This window comes from Balaenoptera borealis (genome assembly GCF_965194805.1).
Source record: "Balaenoptera borealis genome assembly, chromosome: 14".
Lineage (NCBI taxonomy): Eukaryota > Metazoa > Chordata > Mammalia > Artiodactyla > Balaenopteridae > Balaenoptera > Balaenoptera borealis.
In genome coordinates, this window is record NC_138875.1 from 48,570,504 (window position 1) to 48,590,273 (window position 19,770).

Sequence of the window (19,770 nt, forward strand, 5' to 3'; positions counted from 1 at the left end):
CAGGAAAGAATCAGTATGCAAAGTCCACAAACCTCTGAGCAAAATAATGTTGATCCAACCAGAGATTTCAAACATTGTATATTCAAGATGCTAGAAAAAATAATTAAAAGATGCTAAACCACATACTTCTTAATCTTTTATTAGCAATGGCTTATGCAGTTACAATTTATCCCCTAAATTCCATTCCTCTTTCTCAAATATGATTTGAATAAATTGAGGAATGACTTAGGTTTTCCTTAAGTGGGATTCCCTCCTTTTTTCTTATCTCAGCCAGGGAACATTTACATCTCTACCAGGCTAAGACTATCCATGAGCAAGAGAAAAAATTATCATTAGCTTCAATCATAACCACTAGAGCCACAAAATAATTATATAATTATATATTTTAATTTATTAGGGTTTTAATAGCTCAAGGGAGGAGATCATTTTTCTCATATTTAAATTGCTGTATCTCACAGAAGTGGTCCATCTGGCTCGAGTTCCCATGATCCTCAACTGACTTTCTGACCTTAGTAACTGGAATCCAACCCTGTTACCTTCTAAATCAGCCCTTGCCTTACCCTTCAGTCCCCAGCATGGCTTCTACCTTGTTAACTGAGTTGTTCATGGACTGGTCCCTAAGTCCCTTCAAAACATGGATATGTTCCCTGCCACTTACATCACCTAAAATCACCTACCTCCTCCTTATTTGGATAGAAACCACAAATCCTGGACTCACTGTGACTTTTTGCCAGGGAAACTGTATCCGACCTGTCTGTCTTGTCATCCCAAGACACAGCCCAAGTTTGTGTGTTGGGTTCCTACCTGTAACTGGGGCACTCAGGTCAAGTCTACCCCGGTACTGCACCACCCAAGGTCCCTAATTCTGCAAACTCCACAATTCAATTAAACAGAAGCCTGAATCTTCACTGTAACTGTGCTAAGAAACCCTATTTTAGTAAATAACAGTTTAGTGAAAGAAAACGGTGGAAATTTGGGTAAATTCAAACTAAAAGGACAATTAAAATATTGTTACCCTTCAGGAAAAGTATAAAAATGGTGTTTTGTAAGTTATCTAGAATTAATTCTCAGTCTTTCACTTCAATTTCCACAATTTTGAACACTTACTAGGTTTGTAATACAGAACTAGGCTACTACAGATGTTGTATAAAATAGGAGGGAAAAAGAACATTAGACATAATCACTATTACTAGGATACTTTAAAATCCTTGGAAAATCCATTGGGAACTAATGCAAAAATGGCTGCCATCACAAAAGTATTTGGTATGGGCCAGAATTTATCAGTAGTCAACTCCAGGACTTCATGTGATCCATATAGTGAGTTTTAGCCACTGAACCTTTCCTTTCACTAGGGAGCAAGAGCCAGAAGCAGCTGCCCTTAAAATATGGGAACTGGTACAAGCTGCCCCCAATCAAAAATACTGTCAGTCATTCTGTAAATTTGTACTGAACACCTAGAGTATGCCAGCATTGGGCCCTGGATACAACAATAAAAAAGATGGATCAACTATACTCCAACAAAAATCAATTTAATAGAACTACCATATGACCCAGCAATCCCACTACTGGGCATATACCCTGAGAAAACCATAATTCAAAAAGCGTCATGTACCACAGTGTTCATTGCAGCTCTATTTACAATAGCAACCTAAGTGTCCATCATCGGATGAATGGATAAAGATGTGGCACATATATACAATGGAATATTACTCAGCCATAAAAAGAAATGAAACTGAGTTATTTGTAGTGAGGTGGATGGACCTAGAGTCTGTCATACAGAGTGAAGTAAGTCCAAAAGAGAAAAACAAATACCGTATGCTAACATATATATATGGAATCCAAAAAGAAAAAAAAAAATGGTTCTGAAGACCCTAGGGGCAGGACAGGAATAAAGACACAGACATAAAGAATGGACTTGAGGACACAGGGAGGGGGAAGGGTAAGCTGGGATGAAGTGAGAGAGTGGCGTGGACATATATACACTACCAAATGTAAAACAGATAGCTAGTGGGACGTATCCGCATAGCACAGGGAGATCAGCTCAGTGCTTTGTGATCACCTAGAGGGGTGGGATAGGGAGTGTGGGAGGGAGACGCAAGAGGGAGGGGATATGAGGACATACGTATATACGTATAGCTGATTCACTTTGTTATACAGCAGAAACTAACACAACATTGTAAAGCAATTATACTCCAATAAGGATGTTAAAAAAAATCAATTTAAAAAAATAAATAAAACATAGAAGAAAATAGATTTTTTTTTTTTTTTTTTTTTTTTTATGGCTGTGTTGGGTCTTTGTTTCTGTGCGAGGGCTTTCTCTAGTTGTGGCAAGCGGGGACCACTCTTCATCGCGGTGCGCGGGCCTCTCACTATCGCGGCCTCTCTTGTGCGGAGCACAGGCTCCAGACGCGCAGGCTCAGTAATTGTGGCTCACGGGCCCAGTTGCTCCGCGGCATGTGGGATCTTCCCAGACCAGGGCTCGAACCCGTGTCCCCTGCATTGGCAGGCAGATTCTCAACCACTGCGCCACCAGGGAAGCCCAAGAAAATAGATTTTTAAAAAAGGTACAGATTCCTTTTTTGTGCAGTGTTGAATTTATAGACACTTTATAAAACATCTTTAATAAATAACAAAAGTATAAGCAATTGTCATGATATTTTAATTTTTCTTGATATTTTAAAGGGACCCACATTCTTTAAGTGTTAGTAACCACTGCTATAAGATATAGAAAATTAAACCTTTTCTTTAGTGCTCTTACACTTAAAATCAGCCGCCTCATAAAAATGGTTATTACTTTTTCTTGTTCTATTTTTAAATGTAGTTTCCTCATAAGAGATCTTGTCTTGTTAATAAAATGTTATTGCCAGAATTTTTACTTGAAAACTTTAAGGATTATGTACTGTAGTCTCAAATCAGAAAATAGCAAATTTTAAAAAGACAAAATTAAAAAAAAACAAAAAACAAAAACAAGATAGGCAGGGTCCCTGACCTCAGGGAGCTCACACTATAGAAGAAGAAACAAGCAAAGAAGCAAGCGAACATACAAATGACAAAACAATCGCAAGTTGTGGTAAGTGCTGGGAAAGGAATAAACGAAGGGCTGAGATCAAGAATCACAAGAGGAGATGGGGTGACCAGAGAAGAGCCCTACGGTCTTAATATTAAACTGAAACCTGAAAATTTGAAAGAGCTAGCCCTGCCAAATTGGAAAGACAGTGGCATGCACAAAGGACCAGAGGTCAAAAGGACCAGAAATTCACATAAGACCAAAGTGATTGGAGGGTGGAAAGGGAGAGGGAATGGAAAGCAAGGCGAGGTTGGAAAGATGGGCAAGAAGCAGATGGGGCAAGGCAAATAGGATGTAGTAAGGAGTTTAGGGAGAGCAGGTGTGGAAGCAGGGACCCGCAGAAGGCTGATGTCACCATCCAGGGGAGACCTGTTGATGGGTTGCAACAACGCAGTGGCTATAAAAAGACGGCATGACTTGTAGATAGATTCTGAAGACACTGAGTCCCTCCTGCCCACGGACTGCTCTGAAACCTCTCCCCTGCTCCAATCTTCTGCTCCCTTGAACTATTCCTGGTCCCTGAGCCTTTGCATAAGCAATGTTTACAGTTCTGTGTTCTTTTGCAAGACAAAGACAGGGCCCTAGTTCACCAAATTGCCAGATCTGCCCTGTTACAGATCATCATATTGGTCCTCTTCCCCAAATTCTCATGTTCCTTCCTAAAATATCCTTTAATGGAGAGGAGGGGGGATGTGATATTCCAGAATCTGGCAGCTGTAGAATATCAAATTACCGTATGTAATACACAGAAATACAATGGGCGTATTTGCACTCCAAGAAAGAGGAAGAGATTCGTAACCTCACCTTCTTTTCCTTGTCTTAAGATTTCACATGTGGTACCTTCAGCTTGAGCATCGCTACAGAATGGATAAGGCTAAAAGTAGACTATAGTCCAGACGTAGACAATGTCAGAAAAGCAGGAAACCAAGCCAGCAAGCTCTTTGGGAGCAGCCAGGGACCAGGCCTGTGTTGGTCACAGTTGAATCCCCGGAGCTTAGTATCCATATGTGACATATGGTAGCTGATCAGATATTTATTGATTAAGTGACTAAATAAGCCAGATATGACTCTTTCCGATCTTTATTCCCCTTATCTGTTTGTTACCAATTTCTCTCAAACATTTCTTCCATGCGCTCCTTTGATTTTCCTCTCTCTCTCTCTCTCTCTTCCTTCCCGTTTCGACCTCCCTGGTCTAGGCCCCAATCCATCACCTAGTTTATCCACCCACCAAAGCCCCCTATGTATTCTCCAATTGCTCTCCCTACTCTGTCCAATGTATAATTTTCCTTCATATTCCACCTCTGCTAAAGAAACCATCATTGCCCCCAGATTGTCTACTGTTGCAAACATAAGGCAATTGACTTGTTTCCAGGTCACCCTGGGCAACAATATTTCTCCCAAAACCCTCTCCTCTAGTCAGAGCTGTCATTCTCATGATGCCTTCCAAATTCCAGCCATTTCTGAAGACCTGATTCAATTTCCACCTGCTCATTATTCCGATTCCTACATCCCAAGGATAGGTCCTATCTCATCTTTTTTTTTTAAGCTCTTGTATTCATTCTCTCTCTAAGAATTTGTTCAAACATGCCTATATCCAGAAGATATTCTTAAACTCCATTAAGTAAAAGGCCAATACAAAATCAGTAGGAAGTGTGGTCCTTGGGACTTCCCTGGTGGTCCAGTGGTTAAGAATCCACCTTCCAATGCAGGGGACGCAGGTTCGATCCCTGGTCGGGGAACTAAGATCCCGCATGCCGCAACTACTGAGCCCACGTGCTCTAGAGCCCACACACCACAACTAGAGTGAAGCCCGCGTGCCGCAACTAAAGAAGCCCGTGTGCCACAACAAAGAGCCCGCCTGCCACAATGAAAGATTGCACATGCCACAAAGAAGATCCCGTGTGCTGCAACTAAGACCCAAAGCAGCCAAATAAATCAATCAATAAATATTTTTTTTAAAAAGGGTGGTTCTTGGTTGTTCGTGACATATTTCTGCATAAGCCAAAAGGAAGGATAAGAGTGGTTGCTGGGGGCTTCCCTGGTGGCGCAGTGGTTGAGGGTCTGCCTGCCAATGCAGGGGACACGGGTTCGAGCCCTGGTCTGGGAAGATCCCACATGCCGCGGAGCAACTGGGCCCGTGAGCCACAACTACTGAGCCCGCGCGTCTGGAGCCTGTGCTCCGCAACAAGAGAGGCCGCGATAATGAGAGGCCTGCGCACCGCGATGAAGAGTGGCCCCCGCTTGCCGCAACTAGAGAAAGCCCTCGCACAGAAACGAAGACCCAACACAGCCAAAAATAATTTAATTAATTAATTAAAAAAAAAAAAAAAAAGAGTGGTTGTTGGCAATATTTCTCCCGGAAACCTATTTGTTCCCCAAGATCAGCCACACTGGTTGCTCTTCATTTGTGTTCTCACACGGTGTCATTCATAAAACTCTATTAAAACACTTAAAATGCAGTGTTGCCACTTATCTCTACTTACCTCTCTCTCCCACTTGACCTTGACCTTGAGGGTGGGTGCCCTGCTGTGTGCGTCTTTGCACACCCAGCATTCAGGAGGTATCTGCCATCTTGAAGGGATCATATTTTTTTAGAGTAAATATATTAGACATTGAACTCATACTTTCAGTTCATTAAGTTAGGGAAATGCCTGAACAGCTGATGAGTCTAGTTGTGAGGGACGAAAAATGGTCCAGAGGAGCTGGAATCTGAGAAATTTTTATTTCATGTGTTGGGGCCTGCTGTTCAAAATAGACTTGAAACTGCAGATTCTTGCAAATCTGCACATGGCTGCAGAGGTCTCCTAGCCTCCTGCATTGTCCCATTTTGCTGTGTGTTGGCATTTTTCTGAGGAGCAGATTCGTAGCTGCTCTGGGGTCCTCTTCCTCCCCATCAATCCATCCTCCACCCCACCTCTCAAGTCACCTTTCCCAAAGCTGGTGTCTCACCTTCTTCCCACACCCCTTCCTTGCCACCTGCTGTGCTACGTATGCTTATCCTATATAAGCCACTCAGAATGTCTCACAATTTACCCAAACACACCCTCTCCTTGCCTCTGAGACTTTACTCTTCCTGTCCCAACTCCCTGGAATGCCCTTCTCTCACCCTTTGCCTGCAAAATTCATACTTATTTAATCTTCACAAATCTGGAGAGGGGTAAATACTGTTAACTCTTTGTTATAGATGGCCAAACAGGACCAGAACATTGAGTAGCTGGCCCTGAATCAAGCATCTAGTAAATGACAGAGCTGTAAATTAGATGCCAGGTTGTCACCTACTCCATTTTCTAGACTCCAGTGGGCTGCTGCGTGATTAGGTTATGATTATTTGATTGTTTGGGCTCTTATTTTTCACTTGAATTCCTTCAGATTTCCCTTGGTTCCTAAGGAAACAGAACTAAGATTTCGTGCTACTGCTGCCCCTGATGTCACCTCCAGCTTATTCCCCAGGTAGCAACCAGCCCTGAGTGGTCCTCTGAAAATGCACGTCTGACCAAGGCATTCCCGTGCCCCTACTCACATCCTGGGCTACACCCCCTTAATAACTGACTTCCCTCTACTTTGGGGAAGATCATAAATCTCCCCCAAATGGTCTACATGACCATGGCTGTATGTTTCTTGCCTCGTTTCACACCACGCTGGCCTCCCCTTACTTTCCTCCGGCCACACTGGCTTCCTTTCTGTGCTTTGGACCCACTGGCTCTCTCCTTCCTGAATGTTCTTCCCCCTCTTCTTGGCCATACTGGTGATTTAATTCAAAAGGCAAGTTTTTTTTCCCACAAACCATTAAACAGTCTTCTTTAAACACTCTGCATATTATCTGACAAAGGAAATCTAAATATTAAAATGTATCAAGAGAGTCAGATTGGGCAGTACCGTTAAAAAAAAAATGAAGAAAATTGGTTCTTATTATCTAGAAACTCCAAGATTGGCCCCTGGTATTTCGTGACAGTGACTAGATTTAAGATCCCACTCAACAGAGCCATTCCATTCTCTGGACTCCTTATTCTTCTACTGCATCCCATGTAACACTTAACCTGGTGCTGAACACTTAGTAAAATTTCCAAATATACTTATTATCAGTTGCTCAACTGACTGGTAAATATCACTTATTCATTACAAGTCTTTTTTTGAAAACAGTTTTGACAGTTTCTTAAACAACTAAACATGCAACTACCATACAACCCAGCAATTGCAGTCCTGGGTATTTATCCCAGAGAAATGAAGACTTATGTTCACATAAAAACCTGTACATACATATTGATAACAGCTTTATTCACAATAGCTAGAAACTAGCCAGATGTCCTTCAGCAGGTGAATGACTAAACAAACTTTGGTATATCCTTACCATGGAATACTACTCAGCAATAAAAAGGTAGAAATGCACAGGAATGCACATAGCAACCTGGATAACTCTCCAGAGAACTATGGTGAGTGAGAAAATCCTATCCCCAAAGGTTATAAAATGTATGATTCCATTTACACAACATTCTTGAAATGACAAAATGATAGCAATGGAGAACAGATGAGTGGTTGCCAGGAGTTAAGAAGAGGGTGGAGGCGGGAGGACAATGGATGTGACTATAAAATAGCAACGTGAGGGACCCTTGTGGTGATGGAAATATTCTGTATCTCAACTATGTCAATGTCAATATCCTGGTTGTGATATTATTGTACTATAGATCTTCCAGATGTTACCGGTGTAAAGGGTACAGGGGATCTGTCTGTATTATTTCTTATAAATGCATGTCACTACACAATCATTTTAATTAAAATTTTAAAAGGACACATTTAATAAAGTGTACGTACCATACCAAGATGTTCACAAGCACAAAATAACTGCAGGGCCACGAAATGTCTTCTTTCCTCTCTTTCCTGATGGTTTGTTGGTTATTGATTATTCCTAAGGATTTTTTTCCTTGTATGTAAGACACATGATATTGATCACTTTTAGGCTATTTTTGCAATGACTGAGGTTTATTATTTTAGAGTCTTTATTATTTATACCCCTGTGTTGCTTTTCATATGTTATGTTACTCTGATTTGTTTCTGTCCTGACCAAGATACCATTAATAGAACTGTTGGTTTGTACTTTAGTCTCTGCCAGTACCAAAACATAAGAACGTCTTTATCATCTTCATAGGTCAGAGAAAAGTAGCACCTCTGCCATCCACCACTTTAAATCTCCTCGCCTGGTCCTCAAGGTTCCTTGAGTTCAGTGTTAATATTATGCTTGAACAGGTTGTCATTGTTTGTAAACCTTTGACTTGACTGGCTGTGGTTCAAATTTTTCTTTGGTCCTTTCATCTCTTTACCATTTCTCTGCCAAAGTTTAATACATTCTCTGGTATCACCCTTCCCGGATTTCCACTCCATTTTCTGTTATCTTTGCCTAATGTGGTTTATTTCGGTTTTGACTTTTTTTTTCATCCCAATTATTGGAGTGATTATAAATGTCCCTATTGTGATACACATTCTTGCTTGGAGAGTTCTTTTGGAGTTTTGAGTGAGAACAGAGCAAGACCAGTACAGTATTTTATTCCTTTTCATACTTTAATGTTGAATTTCTTTTTTGCTTTCTCTTTCAGAGACCAGAGAAAAAATCCAGGACCATATCACCAACCAGGTATTTCCTCATTTCTCATAAACTGTAATGTAGAATTTTGCTTTAAATATTAATAATTATTTGTAAATATTTAGAAGGGGGGGCATTGCTAGTTCTTGGGTATGAGCAATACACGTGTTATTGGTTCTGAGAACAAATAAATTGATCCTATGTAAACGATCATACACTTTCCTTGCCTCCCTCACCTCATTCCTTCCCTCCTCACCATCCTCCCCAAGGGTGGGAAACAGTGAGAAGTGGGCTCTGCCAGTTCTGACATAAGCATCCCTCGGAGCGTATCATGATCTCTCTTTGATTCTATCATGGCTACAAATAGATACTTTTATCTGCTTCTCCCTTAACTAAGGTGACTCTCCTCTGTGATTTTCCCAAGTTCTAATTCCCCCAGTCACTCCCTCCCAGACAGTTAAGAGCTAAACCCTTAGCCGTGGAAACGTACAAGTTGATTTTCCGTTCTGGCCTCTGACGTCTACCCACATTTAGCCAGTGTCTTCCTGCCTGCCTCACTATTCCTTATCCATTCTTTTTCGATTAATTTTTTATATTTACCGGTAGATGGAGTCATTCTGTACAACGGTTTAAGGGGTTTGAGACATGTAGCCACATATCCAAACCAAGTTCGGCCTGTCTTGCACCATCCCACCCTCTTCCCATGGGCCAGCTGAGCTGCAGTTTCTCCCAGTGCTGCCTGTGTCACTAGACCCAGGGAATGCAGACACTGGCCTATGGCAAAATATGCACAGCTTTCATTCATAGACCAGAATCTCCAAGTCTTTTGTTGTTGTTCTCCTCTGGCATAAATTATAACTCACCCTTGCCAAGGGGAAGAATGGCGCGTCTACATTTATACCAGTCAAGGGTACATTTTTCAACATCTTCTCCTAATGGGCTTCAAAATAAATTCCAATTCTGGTCCTCATTGTCATTCCAACCGAAGTAAGTTCTAGCTCTACCTAATCTGTGCCAGATGCCCTGTAATTCATCGAGCTTAAAAAATGGTTCATTCATTTGGCTAATATACTATATTGCAAATTCAGTAGGCAAAATTTAAGGCTTATCGGGTACCATTTTTCTTTTGAATATAATTGTAAATACTGTATTGACTCTTTGTAGCAGCCATCTTAATACTTGAAAATGCCACCCCTGTGCAATGTTGAAGTCAATTATTCGTTTCAAATAGTTTATTTGCCTTTTGAACTTAGTCTCTTTAACGTTGTATTTCAACTATTTGTATATACTCAAGTAGCTTGGTAAGGCTGAGCAACAGTTAACCAGTAATGTTTATTGCTACAATTTTTATTTATTTAAGTCACAGAGGGAATACTTTTCCTTATAAAGAGAACTGTTTTCTTTATTAACTTAACAAGGTAAAGCAGTTGGTCAAGAAATAAAGACCACTTCTCGGGGGCAGATTTTCATTTCCTGTATTTTCCTTCTTTTTACCCTTGGCTAAACTAATAGAGTAGGTAGACACCAAAATAGAACACCAAATAATTACTTATAATCTTAAACATTGATTTGGTGCCAGATAAAATCATAATGGTTTCCAGTCCCAGTAGGACAGCGAAATTCTTTGGACTTTAGCTTAAGAGGTAAGGGTCTTAAGTATATTAGTTATATAGTCATTCTCAGAACAGATAGTTGTATTGTTCAATCAGTGTCTGCCAGCTGTATTTCTAACTCTACAATGGAATTTCTATCTTTTCTTCTTCCATGTAGGGAGGTGCTCCCCACTCTCAAAAATGTGCCGGGAATACAATTCTACGAAGCATCTTACGCTTCTAATTTATCTAAAGTCTGGCAAAGGGCCACAAAATGAAGTCCCTTCCTTTTTAATTTTTTTTTAAATTGAGGTATAGTTGACATATAACATTATATTAGAATCAACATAATGATTCCATTTTTGTGTACACTGTGAAATGATCTCCATAGTAAGTCTAGTTACCGCCTGTCACCATCCAAAGTTACAAAACATTTGTGTTCCTCGTGATGAGGACCTTTAAGATTTACTCTCTTAGTAACTTTCAAATATGCAATATGCTAAGATTGACTATAGTCACCATGCTGGCCATTACAGCCCCAGGACTTATTTGCTTTATCACTGGAAGTTTGTACCTCTTGATCCACACTCCCCTTCTGCCACCCAAAGAATCTGGCTCTTGAAAAACATTTCTGTATACTCACTTTGGATAATCAGTAGTGTTCTTTATCAGAAAGGCATGTAAAATAGAGCACTGGTGAGCGTTAATCTTGCCCCGAAATCCTTCCCACTAGGCACTATAGATTGTGTAATTAAATTGAAATTGAAAATCAAGTCCTTTTTTTTTTTTTTCCATTGAGCAAGCTACGAGTTGCACACTAATGTGAGAAATCAGAGCTGGAGCGGAGGGAAGGTTCTAGCCTACTGGCCAATATCCAGCGTGCATTTTTAGCCTACAGCTATTTTACCACACCTGAGCTCTGAGAACAAACAACTATTTGAGTTCTCTGGAGGGAACGCCGAATTCTTTCCTGTGTAATTCACTGGGGAGATTAGTTTGCTTTTTTAAGTAACCTGTGAACGCAGTTTGTTTACGGGAAGAGGACAAAAATGAGCAGTGAGTGAACCGCTAGGCAGCCCATGTCCCAGAAAGAGATGAATGCATGACCCATTTTTTTCAGCTGTCCCTTTGGCAGTTCATTGCTGCAACGATTTCCTCTCCGAAAAATGTGCCTTGTAGAGATGAAGTCTCCTGTAGGTTTTTCTGAATAATTTTGACTACGATAGATTAAAGATAATACCTTAAAATACTACCAAAAATACCTTCAAAATCAAATTAGCATATGGTCAGTACGAGAATGGGAATACTGAATACAAAAACTTTTGACTTCAGTTTTGGAAACTGCCTTCTTACATAGTAGGCAATTGAAACCTGTAGTAAATGAATACCTTCTGTTTATGCCTTTTGGGATAGCAGATCACTGGAACCCATAGAGAATTAACAGTTTGTTTTTAAACAGCTAGTTGATGAAGAGGGATGCCGAACATGGGGCTCGGTTTCTCGTGGGCAGCATGTGCATGTTGTGGGGGGACGTTCCCAGTTCTGGCGCTGGTGATGAAAAAGGCTCGCCTTCGCTGATTGGCCGGTTCAGAGAGAGCCAACGCCATTGGCGGCTGTTACAGCTTATGGCTCTGTTTCCTGAGACTGCTGCAACAAACTCTCACCAACTGGATGCTCTCTAACACATTAATGTATTGTGTCTTGGTTCCGGAGGCTGGAAGTTCAAAACCAAGGTGTCGACAGGGCCAAGCTCTCCCTGAAACCTGTGGAGGAGGATCCTTCCTTGCCTCTTTGCTGGCTTCTGGTGGCGCCGGCGATCCTTGGGGTCCCTTGGCTTGTAGCTGCGTCTCTTCGGTCTCTGCCTCTGTCGTCGCGTTGCTGTCCTCGCTGTGCGCCTCTTCTCTTCTAATAAGGACACCAGCCATATTGGCTTAGGGCCCACCCCCATGACCTCATCTTGATTACATCTGCAAAGACCCCGTTTCCAAACAAGGTCACACTCACAGGTACCAGGAATGAGGACTTCAACGTATCTGTTTGGGGGACACAATTCACCTCATACGAGGCTGGAAACTTAAGAGTCCTCCACCACTCCACGTGTCCCTCTGACCAGCCAGCACTTGGTGTGCTCTCCCAGAGCCCTGTCCAATCCAGCTCCTCCGCCACCGCCCAGCCCTTGGCCTCTCCTCCCCCCAGGCCCTCATCTCGTTTGCTCTATATGGCGGCTCTCCCACTGCTTCACCGCCATCCCATTCACCTTGCATTCTGTTCCACTTCACTTTCTGAAATACCAATCACCTGGCATCTCTCCTCTGCTGAAAAACAATAACTAAACAGAAATGCCTCCCCCATTTTTAGCAGCGATTATTAACGCTGCATGTGCATTATAATCACCCTGGAGCTTTGTTAGCACAGATCCTGAGACACTCCCCCCTCAACGTCACATGCACCCCCAAGAAATTCTGGGCCAGGGGTTGGGTTCAGACGGGGCCTCACTATTAGACCAGGCCAAGAGGGCTTATGTGCTTTCGGAGGCCTTGAGCATCACAGGCACAGAAAGAAAAACACTTTTTTTTTAAAAAAAAAATATTTATTTATTTATTCATTCATTCATTCATTTATTTTTGGCTGTGTTTGGTCTTCGTTTCTGTGTGAGGGCTTTCTCTAGTTGCGGCGAGCGGGGGCCACTCTTCATCGCGGTGCGCGGGCCTCTCACTGTCACGGCCTCTCTTGTTGCGGAGCACAGGCTCCAGACGCGCAGGCTCAGCAGTTGTGGCTCACGGGCCTAGTCGCTCCGCAGCATGTGGGATCTTCCCAGACCAGGGCTCGAACCCGTGTCCCCTGCATTGGCAGGCAGATTCTCAACCACTGCACCACCAGGGAAGCCCGACAAACACTTCTTTTTTCTTTCCAGCCTCATGTTTTAAAGTTTGATGACCAATTGAGCACACACAAAATGTCGGAGAGGGATGGAGCAGCTGAATTGGACACTCTGGTCCTTTGGGGTGAGGTTGGGCTGGGGGATAAAAGACCAGCCTGTGCCCTTGGAAACCAGAGAAAGAAAAGCTTTAGTTTCAACATAGCCACGCCCCATCCCCCAAAGCTGGAGGCTGTGTAGGCAGACGGCGTTCCTCAGCAACAGTACTTCCACCCTCCCCTCTGCTTGGGAGATGGGTGCAGTGGGCAGGTGTAATTCTGGGCAGTACTTAGAGCTGCCTGGCAATCCCAGGTCAGAAAAGTGAGGCATGAGGTGAGGGAACCTGCCCTTCCCAGGAATCCTGTGAGCTTTACCGAATCATCCCATCCTTGACGGGGGCACGTCCAGCCACTGCCCAGGAGTCCCCAGCTGTGTCTGGTTTCTGACCTGCCCTCCTCCTGAAGGTCCATTGGGCCACTCAGGCCTCTGTGGCAGGGTAGCCCTCGGGAGACAGGTCTTCTTTAGCTTCTAGGCCCAGAGCAGTCCTTTGGGACAGGCTGCAGACCATGGGTGGAAACAAGGACTGGGTCTTGTGTATCGCTTACTTTAAAACTTTTGAATATTTAGACATACAGTGTGTGGGCTTCCATCCATCCTCCTGCTCTAGGCCCTGTAAATGTTGAGGATGATCTTGATCAGACATCTACAACTTAAAAACTCAACATGTGATTCCAATAAGAAGCCAAGATGGAACCCACTCACCTCTTGTCTATAGGACAAAATTCGAACCTGTGAGTACAAAATCCAAAGCCCTATGATCTCCTTTGGAGAGCATGCACCCCGCCTCCCTAGACTTATTTCCCATTCTGCTCCTTTATGTAAAACTATTGCGTCCTATTTAAAACTGTTCTACCAACATACTCACCCCTTTCTCTGCAGTTACAAAATTTACTCATATTCCAAGACCTCACTCCAATATCACCTCTTCCATGAAGCCTTCCTCATCACAGAGCTAAGAGTAATCTCTCCTTCTTCTGTGCACCTATATTATTTTTTCTGCCCCTTTGCTATAGATCCTTGCATTTTCTACTCTATATTCTAATTATTGATATTCCTATGTGATTTTGTAACTAGATAGTACCGTCCCAAAGGGAAGATATCACGTTTGGCTCATTTCTGTGTTCACTGTTAGACCTTGCACATCATAGGCATCCAACCAATTCCTGGTCCACTGTAAATTCTTCCACTCACTAAATTATTATCCTAGAAACCAGAGGAACTGCTGGATGCGGGCAGGCTGCTCTCTGTACCCTGGACCGCTCACACGTAGTGTGCCGTTGACTCTTATAAGGCAGGAACTAGGTGTTGTCCTTTGCCCTCCCAAGTGAGGAATCTAAACCAAAAACAGAAGACACAGCTAAGGCTGCACGTGGTCTCTACGAACAATGGTCACACAGCTGGGGAATGAAAGAATCAAAGGGCAGGGGGACCCACACCTTTATTTCACCTTTATGTCCACATACCATAACTGCCTGTAGAACGCTGAACCATTTGCTTGGGTCAAGACTTGGCACCTGATGTTTTTTTCTCGAATGTAAACATGGAAATGTCATTCACTGTTCCCTTTTCAGTGTAGTGTGAACTTTACAACTTCTAAATTTAAAGTGGGATTGCATTACCTTGCACTATTCTTACCAAAATGACCATGCACTCAAGGAGACAACTTTGACCTAAAGAGAGTTTCTCTTGTCAGGTTCAGCATGAATAGAGCTAGTAAAGATCCCATCCCCCTCATTCTCTTTTAAGATTACCTTCTAGAATTGGGAGTTGTGCTTTTAAAAAGCTACCCAATTTATGAGTCTTTTTAAAATGCTTAAAAGAAAGACTGAAATGATCCAGAAGTGGTGGCACTAATGGTGGTTAACAAAGAAGGATCTGTAAAAGATGGGCTTTATTAAAGGTCAGAAGGCTTCATAACTAGAAGATACTCAGGTCTAAGTGTCAAAGGGCTGGCACTCGCCTCTTTATTCGGAAGCCAAGAAAGTTAAAACGTTGTGTAAGGATGTCTATGGAAAAAGACAATAGACAGTAGTCTCTGGAAATATATTGTCATGACAAAGGGAGGGAGGCGAAGACAGCCCTCAGGTGTTTTAAAAGCGTGAACACCAAGAGGAAAATAATGGTTTATTAACCTCACTGAGAGAGCTGTTAGCAATCAAATATGCAGATAATTCTCACTTAAGCATTCCCACTCAAGATCATTCCCACTCAGAATGCTTCTGAATAATTGTGACCAAGAGTTTTGCTAGTCATGTAATGCGCCACCTCATTTATTTGTCACAGCAACCCCAAGAGGATGCATATTTTAATCTCCTTTTTATACAGGTGGAAACTCAAGCTTGAAAGATTTAGTAATTTTTCAGGTCCTGCCATGCTTAGCACTAAATTAATAATAATAATGGTTAGCATTATTATTGTTTAATAAACTTTCTGTGTGTAGGCATTATGAGAAGTTTTACGTAAAATTATCTCATTTAAACCTCACAGCAGTAACCTTGGGAGGCAGGTACAAATCAAGGGAGTCAACCTTAGTGAGGTTAAATGCCTTGCCCCAGATCACACACCAGGATGGAAGCAGGCAATCCAACCCTACCGTGTAAGCACCAGCCACTGTTCCCTGCTGCTTTAAATATCCTTATTTAAAGGTACACAGATGATGAGTGGCAGAGCTGGAATCTGAATCTAGGTGGATGGATCTCATTCTGAAATCCTTTCTCTTCGCTATTGTGCTGTCCTACTACTTGTTCTGGAAGTTCTTCTATTAATTAAATGATCCCACTTATGACCACCCTAACCAGTTCTCCAATCTTAACACCAGCACTGAAGCAATTGGTTGTGAGAGTCTAGAATACAGATATTTATGATGTGTTAGGTCTTTTTTAAAAAACGTTTTAACTAAAAAGATAGCATGTACTTACTCTGGGGTTCCTGATGAGCATTAAATTACTTTTTTAATTAAGTGAAAAATCACATGAATCTGGTCTAAGAGAAAAACTATTTGTCACCTGAAAAGAGATTAAAAACTAAAAAAAAAAGTATACATTAGGATAATCTTTTGCCCACTGGCAAGTTACTTCAGCAGAGCCCAGACCAAATTATTATGGACATAAAACAAGAATTGAGGTAGAAACCTTTATTCTCACCAACTATAAAACCTTCTCTTGTTCTTCTGTTTTCCAGAAAAGCACCTTACTTCTAAAAACTCTTTCATAAGTTCTTCACTATTAGTAATAAGGTGTCACTGTATATGTACTCATGTGAGAAAATATAAGATTCTAAAACGGTTGAAACTGTAGCATCTATTAGAAAGAATGAAAATAGAGAATTTACCATCTAATGTAAATGAATCGCACCACCTAAGATGTTGTCACCAACAGGCCAGGGAAATCTATTCCACAGATGATTTCTAGTCAATCTGTTTCTCTTCTTTTTCCTCCTCTCTTTTGAGATTTCTAATCACACCCCTTCCTACTTGCTAACATCTGTACCTGAAGATGGGTATAACTGCGTAACTGCAGTTTTTCAGCTCAGCAGATGTTATGAGCAAAATGGTCAGCACCATCATTTGGGATTTTTCCTCAACACGTAGCAACTCAGTATCCACCTTCTACAAGCCAGGAACCCAGTGAGTAGAGACCTGTCAACATTCAGTAACTCCAACACCTCCTACCTATAGAAAACCTTTCTTTCACTTCTTGGGTTAAAGCTATGATCAAACTGGTGCAAAGAGCCCATTTGTCATCACGATTGAATATACATTCTAAAATACAGTATTTTTTAAAATCTACCTTTCAACTATTTTACCCATGTTATTCTTTCTTCTCATGATAAAGAACTGCATGAAGGACTCAAGTGAAAACTTGATCTCTTCTGGAATTGTGTGAATGAGGCACCAGCGTAGTCATCATTTTGAATAAAAGTTGTTTGTGGACATAAAAAAATGTGTTTTGAGAAGTAGTGATCAAGCAAAATGGAACATACTACATGGTTTTGTTTATATAAAATTCCAAAAAATGTAAACAACCTATAGTGACAAAAAACATAAGTGGTTGCCTTATCTGGCTGGGGGCAAAAGAAAGGATGGATTGCAAAGGTCCACAAGGAAAATGTTCGTTGTGATGGAAATTTTATGTATCTTTATTTTGACAGTAGTTTCACAGGTGTGCACATTTGTCATAATTCATCAAAATGTATACTTTAAACTCAATTTATTGTATATAAATTATACCTTAATAAAGTTGATTTTAAAAAGAAATAAAAGAAGTAGTGATCAAGGGATCAGAAATACTTTTATAGTGTATATAGATCATTGCTTAAGTTGAGCTCTATTCCCTATAATGATGCTAAAATGGCTATTTCCTTTGTATTTATAAATTGTAACTCTTTTTTATTTTCAACAGTTTGAATTTCACTATTTCCAACATTTGGCCACAATAAATATTTCTAAAAGCCCCAAAAGAAAAAAAATACAAGTAGTGGTCATTAATACAAAGACAATTCTGTAGAATCCATGCTATATAAATGGTTTTGGCCCCTCAGGGCAGATCCCATGGGCATCCCTGATATTGTGTGTAGACTTTCGTGTGTATCTGAATTTGGCTGAGGAAACAGTCCTCATCAGAATTTCAAGAGTGAAAGAAAGTGTCCTGGAGAGTTTTTCTACCTCTCACTAGAGAAAGAAAGTGATCCAACCTATCTCTGTGATTATGCATAAATTAAAACCAATTTTATTGAAACTTTCTTTTGTAAAGTTTTTTAGCACTTATCAGAGAACAAATTTCTGGGAAGGAAAAGATGCACAGACAAGTAGTGAAAATTCAGAGTACCAGTAAGGATCCCACTGAAAGCTACCTTGCTTTATTTTCCTTAATGTGGAAAAAGTTATTATCCATAGAAGTCTTATGTTATATTCTATGGTCGATCTTCAAACAAGGCTGGAATAAACAAGATTCTTCACTGTTTCATCACTGGTATGTGCCCTGCTCAAAATGTATTAAAAGGAAATATTTCCGTCATACTATTACTGGATAATTCAATTAGGCCAATGTTCTGTGGATGTGGAATAATGTCATTTACTATGTTGACTAATTAGCCAATCAGATTTCTCTCATTTTCTAAGGCAATGGATTGACTAAAATGTGACCGTAAACAAAGTAGATTTTATTAGGCATAATCTGCTTTGTAAACAAATGAAATTAATTCTTTGCCTGACCTAAAGCTTTGAAAATGAAAGACCAAAATTGAACACATGCTTCCAATTTTGGTTCTGTTACCAAGATGACACGGAATATAAAAGTTACAATTTAACTTCCCCTCAAGTATTTCATACTTGAGACTAAATGACTCTTAGAAATATGTTCATCAACAGATGGGAGCCACTTATGGCCTCATAAACTCCAAAGCAAGTGAAATTATCTCAGCAAAATAGAAAGATTACAAGAAAGCCTCATCTGCTTATCTCGGAGATGATTCATGCATTGCATATTGGCTCAATGGTGCAATGAATATTGACAGATAATCACCCTTCTTCATACAAGAGAAATCCTGAAAAAACGAATGCTCGGGATGCATGTTTGTCATCAATCAGTAAGCAATTTCCACACATACCCTGTGTTTTTCCTTTCTACTGCTTCTCCACTGATATCAGCCACCAGTCTCTCTCCAGGCTACTGTTTCCACTCTTAACAGCCCCCAGTCCATTCTCCACTTGACCAGCAGAGTGAGCTTTATAAAATGTGCTTCATACCATGTTATCCCCCGTATAAAGCTTCCAGTGGCTCATATTACACCTCTGATAAAAACCTACATCTTTCCCATGACCTAAATCCTAAATCTTAAATTCTCCATGACCTGGTTTTCCTACAGCATGTGGTCCTGTCCTCCTCTTTGATTTCATCTTGAGTCCCCAGGCCCTTTGCACTTACACGACAACCATCTGCCCTCTGTCCCTCCACTTGACCAGGCTCATTCCCCTTTGAGGGCCCTTTGCCCTCGTTGCCCCAGCCTGCAACGCTCTGCTCCCAGATCTGGGGTTTCTTCTTGTCATTCAGATCTCTGCTCAACTAGCTTCTCCCAAATAGATCTTCCCTAGACACCTAGTTCATGTGGTCTTCCCTCTCTCCACCTGCCACTCACGCTCTGCCACATCGCTGTGTTTTAGTGTTTGCATCACACGTATGATCATCAAAATTTTTGTTCATGTATCTGTTCGTTATCTACCTTCACCCACAGGAAGGCAAGTACCATGAGAACAGGACCCTTGTCAGAGTCGTTTGCCCCTCTGGCCCCAATGCCATTAAACAGGGCACATATTAGATGCTCATAATAAATACCCATCAAATGAATGCATCTCTTGATCCTGCTAGCAGGCTATGACAATAGTCTGGGCGTGAAAAAAATGTGTCTAAGTGATACATTGATAGTGGGAATGAACAGTTTAGAGAAAAAATGAATAGAGTTTGGTGTCTGAGTATGAGAAGTGAATTAACAATCTGAGACAAAGATTAATGCAAGGTCCCCAGGGTTACTGCAGGAAGGTGATACTCTTGGCAGAAATATA

General features: G+C 41.2%; 2 protein-coding genes across 4 annotated transcripts in view; both read left to right on the forward strand.

The window, feature by feature from the left end:
• Nucleotides 1–19,770, forward strand: part of CHST9 (carbohydrate sulfotransferase 9) — a 245,202-nt gene that overhangs the window by 210,752 nt on the left and 14,680 nt on the right. For all 3 annotated transcript variants that reach the window (XM_082355531.1, XM_082355532.1, XM_082355533.1), the window contains one exon: nucleotides 8,656–8,693. In XM_082355531.1, coding sequence (XP_082211657.1) covers nucleotides 8,656–8,693 — 38 coding nt within the window. The remainder of the gene's footprint in view (nucleotides 1–8,655; nucleotides 8,694–19,770) is intronic.
• Nucleotides 1–19,770, forward strand: part of AQP4 (aquaporin 4) — a 177,034-nt gene that overhangs the window by 96,410 nt on the left and 60,854 nt on the right. Inside the window, exon 2 of the mRNA XM_082355549.1 lies at nucleotides 8,656–8,693. The gene's annotated coding sequence lies outside the window, so the exon portion shown is untranslated. The remainder of the gene's footprint in view (nucleotides 1–8,655; nucleotides 8,694–19,770) is intronic.